We start from the raw sequence: 7,359 nt of genomic DNA, 5'->3' as shown, positions 1-7,359 counted from the left end.
CTCCTCCCAGAAGTCCTGCTATTCGTCGAGAAGTTTATTTGGCACTTCACATCTTCATGCCACCTTATTTACACACCAACTGAACGCCTCACGCGCTCAGACGCTGTGCCGACGAACACTCAAGATGTATTTTTGCACGAACTTTCTCCTTTGCTTTCTGGATTCTCAACACTTTCAGTCCAGTTTGGGCACTTTAATTCCACCGAACTGCATTCGACTGGTTTAATTGACGTTCTGTATTTAAAATTATGTGCAACGATTTGCATTCTGAACCAGCACAGATGCTTTTGACGCACTGATGATTTTACACACAATATCAACTTCAGGATCCTACATTAAATTATTATTGTTCCAAACATTATTTTATTTTTTTGGAGGAGTTGCCTTCTATATATAATAGATGCTTGTGTAATTAATAATCATCACAATACCTCAGTTGCAGGCCGTAATATATTCAATATTCGATTGTTCAGTTAATTCGCGTTCAAAGGCGAACGTTCAAAGTGAGATCAACGTACGTATATAATCGTAATTTATTAAGTAACATCATATTATCGTAGTGATTTTCACATGTAGATGGAAACAAATGTGTCATATACCACAACTCGTGTAATTAGGGGAGTGATTTAATGAATCGCTTAAATAAATAATTTCCATAAACACTGTCGTTCACATAATATTGATTTAATTATTTACATGAATATACATGTATGTACAGTCGTAGATCACACAACGAGGCTATGCATTCCAGAAGTTCATCATCCAAAATCAACAAAAAATAAATCAGACAAGACGAAGATGTCAGTTCATTTCCATCGTTGTGTTTCTAAAACCGTCGTGTGACACCGTATTGCATATTGAGTTTAGCAGCACAACTCTGGCAAAAATGATTACAGATACATTGAAAGACGCATACACTATAATTGTTCTTTTGTTAAAATACATTTACACACATCCCTGAATATGAGTCAGTGTCTGATACAGTCATAAATAATGTTAATGAATAAACATTTATCTCAACAAATATTTCACAATACTCTCACTTTAAGATGAACAAACTCCAGCGAGCGTCTTTCTACTGCAAAAGCTTGAAGCTACTTGATTTGACAATACCCAGAAGAATTATCACCAGAAGCTGTAAATAATTTATATCTTTACACAATCCTAATCGTGTTATGCAATTGATTGGATCGGAAGAGATGCACACAATTCTATATGGGCACTTTGACACTTTAACACTCACTTAAGGGACATTTACGCAAATTCTCCTCCTGAAGATTCCTCTTCAGAATACGACCGTTGTGCAAATGTGTCAATGCCATTCTCGTCTATTGTTGTACACAAACCCTTTCTTTTCTTCTCTCGTTGTTCCATCTTAATCGTATCATACAGTCCTGTTGGGCCATCCTCCAGTAGCATATTTCGCTCAGAGAACGAAGGTTTCATCTGTGCCACGTTCTTCAGCACAAGGAGCGCCGGTGCGTAAAGTAGATTGGCGAGGCCCATGCCCAAGTTAAGCTGGACAAAGCCCAGGTCGTGCACTATTTGTCCAGCCGCCACTGGTCCCAGGGCATAGGCCACGCAGTAAGAGATGTCTGCGATGGCGTACACACTGCCATACACTGACACATGTCGCACATCCACCAGGAACGCCAGGGTTGGCAGGAGCGCCGTGTCCACGAAGGCGATGCCAAAACAGATTCCGCACAGCGGGATCATGAGCTGCCCAAAGGTTTTACATGCTGGCACTGTACAGGAGCTTGCGCCTATGAACACCATACCTATAGCCCCGTAAAACCACTGAAGATGAGGGTACTTGGCTGCTAATTTGACAGTGAGAAATACCCCTAAAACATGAGGGAAGAAGGCAGGGAGCCATGTCATGCCGATCTCCCACTGGCTGGAATGCATGTTTTCCTCCATCCACTTGGCGATAGTTGGTTCAAGAAAGGCGAGAGGAATGTTACAAACTGTTAGAGCACCAGCCACTACAGCTATATAAGGGTCAACCATCAGTTTATGCATGGGGGTGCCCACTGGCATGTTTTCTCTTTCTCGGTTAGAAAAGGGTTTCAGCACAGTCAGGCACAATATACCATCGAGGAGGCAGATGCAGGCCAGAATCAGGAAGGGCACCCGCTTCCCTGCGAACTGGTAAAGGACCCCTCCAAAGGGGGGCGCCACAAGACTTCCAAAGGAGATGAAAGCCAAGGCGATACCCAACGCTTTGCTCCTCGCTTTCTCCTCTGTGTACCTGTCCGCGATCAGAGCGATGCCCGCGGTGTCCGCGAAAGCCGAGCCGAAGCCCTGCATGCTGCGCGCCAGGAACAGAGTCGCGTAATTCTCAGCGAAGGCAAAAGTAAGGGTGGACAGGAACATGACATTGAGGCCAATGAAGAGTGGAATATCATACCCGACCCTGTCTATGAACGTGCCACTTAGCGGGTTCACCAGGAGCTGCAGGATGGCTTTGGAGGCAAAAAGAACACCAATCTGTAGGTCGAAGTTCCCCTTGGCTGCTTTGTGGATGGTGCTGTTAGTGAAGTTGGTGTGCGGAAGAACAGCTTCGGCATGATCCGCTGCGTTCTGTAGCTCTTCGAGGTAATCGGGTATAATTGGCACAATGACCATATAAAGCATGTTGTCCAACAAAAGTGCTGTACAGACTATTACTAGAATAATCCGTTTCTGCCGATCTGGGTTTTGGATCACATTGCCCAGTTGTTTAGTTCTTTCGCTCATCTGGGACAGTTTGGTGGCGGCAGATTGTGCCAAATTAGTAGTTTTCCCCTCTGTGGTCCCCTCCGGCTCCATGATTTGCTCCATTTCTGTTTCAAGTCTTGTCTTTTGAGAAAGAAAATCAGTTGATTTGTTTATAGAATTGCGCACGCCTGGCACATCTGTTCTGTCTTTTATTTAGTGTTTCCCCCCGCACCGGGAGCCCTGCTAATGAGCTAGATAACTTCCCTCTGCTTTTCCTCTGCTCTATCCCTTGCGCCTTCCGTCATCGCACGCGCTTTTCCACTCCCGTGACTTTGACTCGTTTTATCCCCGTCGTCCCTAGTTGCTTCATTGTCTCATACCCCGTCATTCAGGTGACGCGCTGGTCCCGGGAAGCACTCACAGGTTGGGGTTTCACTACAGCTCACACTGCCGGCTCCATCAGCGCACTGGTTGTTTTAGGTCCGTCTTCTGCAACCCTTCGGCTCCCAGCTGTCTCCGGTCACCTGTAACGCTGTCAGCTAAGTCATCATATCACATCAATCGGACTGGTTTTGTCGGCCGTGGAAGGAACCCACACTGCAGTTTGTTGACTCCCATAGTGCCCCCCTCCCCACTCCCATCTTCGCCGACGGCTGTGACGCACAGTCCTGCTGCTCACAGAAGATATTTTATGCTAATTAAAAAATCCCAACTGCGCATTGCTGTCCAGCGAGTTGTTTCAAATGCAAATTATGTGATATTTAACCTCCTCAATTTTAAGTTAGACTTAAGTGCAATTTGGTTATTTCATTCTAAAAGTAGGATATACACGTATACATCGCTAAAACTCTGGCAATGCCACTCAATAACACAAGGAAACCTGTAGTTTTATACAACTGGAGCTCAGAAGCAACACGGCTACTAAGACAGAAAAACGTATCATATTTCCGTGTTTCTTGATAAGAACACAAGTGATTCAGCACCGCACTCCAGTGGACAGCTCCACAGAGATTCGCTAAGGTTTAAATGGTGAAATTTAAAAGTGTGATCTTTTGGATCGTCCAACGTTGCCTCTCTAATACAAAATAGGTAGTCATGTACAACTGACAGGATTTCATCGTTATTATCAGCTACATTTCTATATATTATTCTCCCTTACCACCAACTTCCTGTTACTTTTCTGTTTGCAAATGTAAATGTGATTTTAAACGAATCTCGTAAAGGTTAACGTTCACGCTGTATAAGCCATTAGATCTGAAGATATAGACAACTATATTTAAACTTCAATATACTTTTTAACCGACACGAGAGAGTGATATGGGGGTTTAATACAGCTTGACATCGCCATCTTCCGGTTCAGAAAAGCCTCAGCAGCTGTCACCAATATTAATTATTCCGTGAAAGCGATCTGGGGATGAATCACTTTTTTTACAAATTAAAATCAACGTATTTTAGTTTACCTTTATTGGAGTCAGCTATTTTTATTTTGTGTATGTTTTGTCTGTCTTTTTTCATTTCAGCTGCTTCCAAATGTAATCAGGGTATGTCAAACATTTTTTTTTTGTTTAAGTCGGTTTCAGATTAGACAGAGCAGCATTGACATCTAGTGGAGAAACAGGAACTATTAATATTGGCTTTAGTCTGAATAGAGAATACAATCAGTGTTGATTTGATAGTGATTTACTTTATTAATGTAATCAATTTCAAACTACTTGTCAATTAAATATATTTTTTTTACTAATTTATCTTAAGTTTCAGTCATGCTGCTTGAATCATCAACATTATTTCCCTGTTGGTTTTCTCTTTAGGTGTCATGTCCTCATTCCGCCAGTAGATGTCCTCATATCCCTATAAATGTTCACAAAAAAACTGTCAAAGGACAACTTTTCTTTTATACAACTTTATTTATTTATACAGAATATGTCCACTTTAGACTATCGATGCTGTGCATCTTGTGGAGAGTCTTTGTTTATCTACCCACACCGTACACCTGATGATGCAGTCAGAGACCCGGTCCTAGTAACCTTGTACATCAGTCAAGAGTAGAATATAACCACAAAGGATCAAAGATTCAATGTATTCATTCATACAAATGGAAATTTACATTTCTTGCCCCTATCCTAAATCACTAAAATGCTGCAAATAAATACCACAAAATAAAACAACAGAAAACTACATTAAAAAATAAAAACAAAGAAAACTATAAAGCAGGCTGAGACTAAAACAAATTCACGTCCCAGTTTACACCCCCCTTGCAAAGTTTGGTTATGCTGTCCCAGTGGGATAAAAGACACAGATCACCACTGTGCTCAATAAGACCATGGTATTATTAATCAAGATTGAAACAAAACTTTAAGTTTGGCCTCAAAGTAAAGCTCCCATTAAGGCCTGCTAGGATCATAATGCAACACAATCCAAAACATCTCTCTTTTGAAGAGATATTTGGGGATTCTGATGAGACCTACTTTTTCATGGTCAGTGAAACTACTGTTGGGTGGTGAATCAAGACTCCTTAGGAGAGCTCTGACAAGTGCAATGTTCAATGATATACCAATGTCAGAAAACATTACTGAAGTGGTTCAGTGGTCCTAAGTTGAATGCAATCAATTTAGATTTAAACCACTAAAGACGCTGTTTCATTTTCGAAATCCGAGAAATCCAGCCATTCGTTTCCCTCAGGGAGCTTTTGTCTGACGTAGACGGTTTAAATGCAGTCACTAAATGTTCGGAATGTTACCAAAAAGGGGCTCAACATTTGTCAGATTTATTTTTCGACGAAACGTTACGTCACATTAGCGAGAGAACAGCTTTGATAATCACATTTATTTCCCTCAGTGAACATACTGTAACTGGAAAGCTTAAGCAGAGTCATGAAGGCAGGAACTCTGCGTTGGCTTCTGGTTCAACTCAAGAGACTGCTCTGCTGCACGATCTCCACACACACACACACACACACACACACACACACACACACACACACACACACACACACACACACACACACACACAACTAACTTGTTTAGTTGTTGTGCCAGTTACCTTTTTTCTGAAAATCTGAATTGAGTTCAATATTCTCTTGACTGCTGTTGAGGGGGGAGTCGAAACTGTCCTCATAACTGGATTGGCTTCTGTTGGGGGATCAACCTTTTTTTTCCTATTTTCCCAGTGATTCTGCTCTGATCTGGTCTGAAAGTAGCTCAGGAGATTCAAGATCAACATGTAATTTTGTGCAGTTGCCAAAGTATTAATTTCTAACAGCCATACAAAAGCCTAAGCCACTGCAGCCAAATGCGCACACAAATACCCTGTTGGACTTGGATTATTACGATTTAAAGTTATTTTTATCAGACTGAAATCTGTAAATGGATAGAAAGTATAGATTGGCCATCCATTCATAAATATAGCAACAAGTTGCTTGCTGCGGTAGAGAAATCAACAGAGATTTTGTTTAAATACTTTTGCCAAGGTGTTTAGAGGAAAATTACTCGACTATCAGACTTTTAAAGTTCAGATTTTGCATTACAATTGTAGTCTATATGGTTGGAGTCGTATTAATACATCTTCCTTAAATAAAATGCAGGCACAGCAGTATTACAGCGGGTAACCCTTAACTACAGATCAAAGCCCCACATCCAAGTAAACAAATGTTAGCAGAGTACAACTTCCCATTGTGAAGAAGAGCACGGTTTAGGTTTTCAGAATATTAAAATCAGTTGAAAAAAGACAGGAAGAAAAGAAGGACACTAGAAAGAATGGAAGAGGGAAAAGATAGCTGTAGATGACAATGAAACAGTATTTTTAAACGCATATCTCATGTTAATGACACAGTTCAGCTATCACTCTCACCTGCCCACCCTACTGCACTCACCTAATCAGCTCATTCAGTGCACCTGTTAGTCACGCCCACCTCGTTAGCTCCATCACTCTCACCTGCTCACTCTGCTGCACCTATTCCTTCTAAAAGCCCCAGCTTCACTCACACTCACTGCCAGATCGTTCTCTGCATTTATGCCAGGCCTTCCAGCAATTACCCTTTCACTGCTCTCCTGGTGCCGACCCTGCCCGTCTAGACTTCCCCACCTTGCCTCTGCCCTGAAACACCGCCATAGCCTTCTGTCCCCAACCACGGGAACTGCCTCTGGTTCCCGTCGGCCTTTTTCCCCGTGAGCAGATCCTGGACTGTTTGTGTTTCGTAAAGTCTGCCGTAAATAAAGCTTGTCGAAACAATTCACAAATCCTGTCGTACTGCATCTGGGTCCTCAAAACCCAATGTTACAGTTAATGTACAATCAGACATTGCAAAGAAACATTGTATTGATAGATACATGTGGATTTTAGTACAGTGTTCATGTAGTGCATCACAATGTTTGAAAAAAAGTGTTACTCCACAACGCTGGTGGTCCATGTAGTGGAGTGTAGTAGTGAACAAGTGGCAGTTGGAGTGTTGAGGACATTGTACACCAATCAAGAGCTGGCCTTCAAACTGACTTGTGTGTTTATATGGAATAAGTGTCCTGTATGGAAACTCAACCACTCAACAGAAATGAAAATGGAGCAATACAAAATAACATATACACTGCATTTGAAAAATACAAGAGTGGATTGATTGGATAATCCATGCAGTTGAATGGATTAAAAGCACAATGAAACTCATGT

General features: G+C 41.7%; 1 protein-coding gene across 1 annotated transcript; it reads right to left on the bottom strand.

The window, feature by feature from the left end:
* Window positions 1-1,254: 1,254 nt before the first annotated feature.
* On the bottom strand, window positions 1,255-2,826 carry slc18a3a (solute carrier family 18 member 3a; the record flags this gene model as incomplete). Its single annotated transcript, XM_079230222.1, has 1 exon — window positions 1,255-2,826. One exon carries the CDS (start codon window positions 2,824-2,826, stop codon window positions 1,255-1,257), a length of 1,572 nt encoding a protein of 523 aa, XP_079086348.1.
* Between the last annotated feature and the right edge of the window lie 4,533 nt (window positions 2,827-7,359).

Source organism: Taurulus bubalis (genome assembly GCF_910589615.1).
Source record: "Taurulus bubalis genome assembly, chromosome: 14".
Lineage (NCBI taxonomy): Eukaryota > Metazoa > Chordata > Actinopteri > Perciformes > Cottidae > Taurulus > Taurulus bubalis.
Note: the sequence above shows the minus strand (reverse complement) of the source record. Positions and strands in the feature narration are given on the sequence as shown.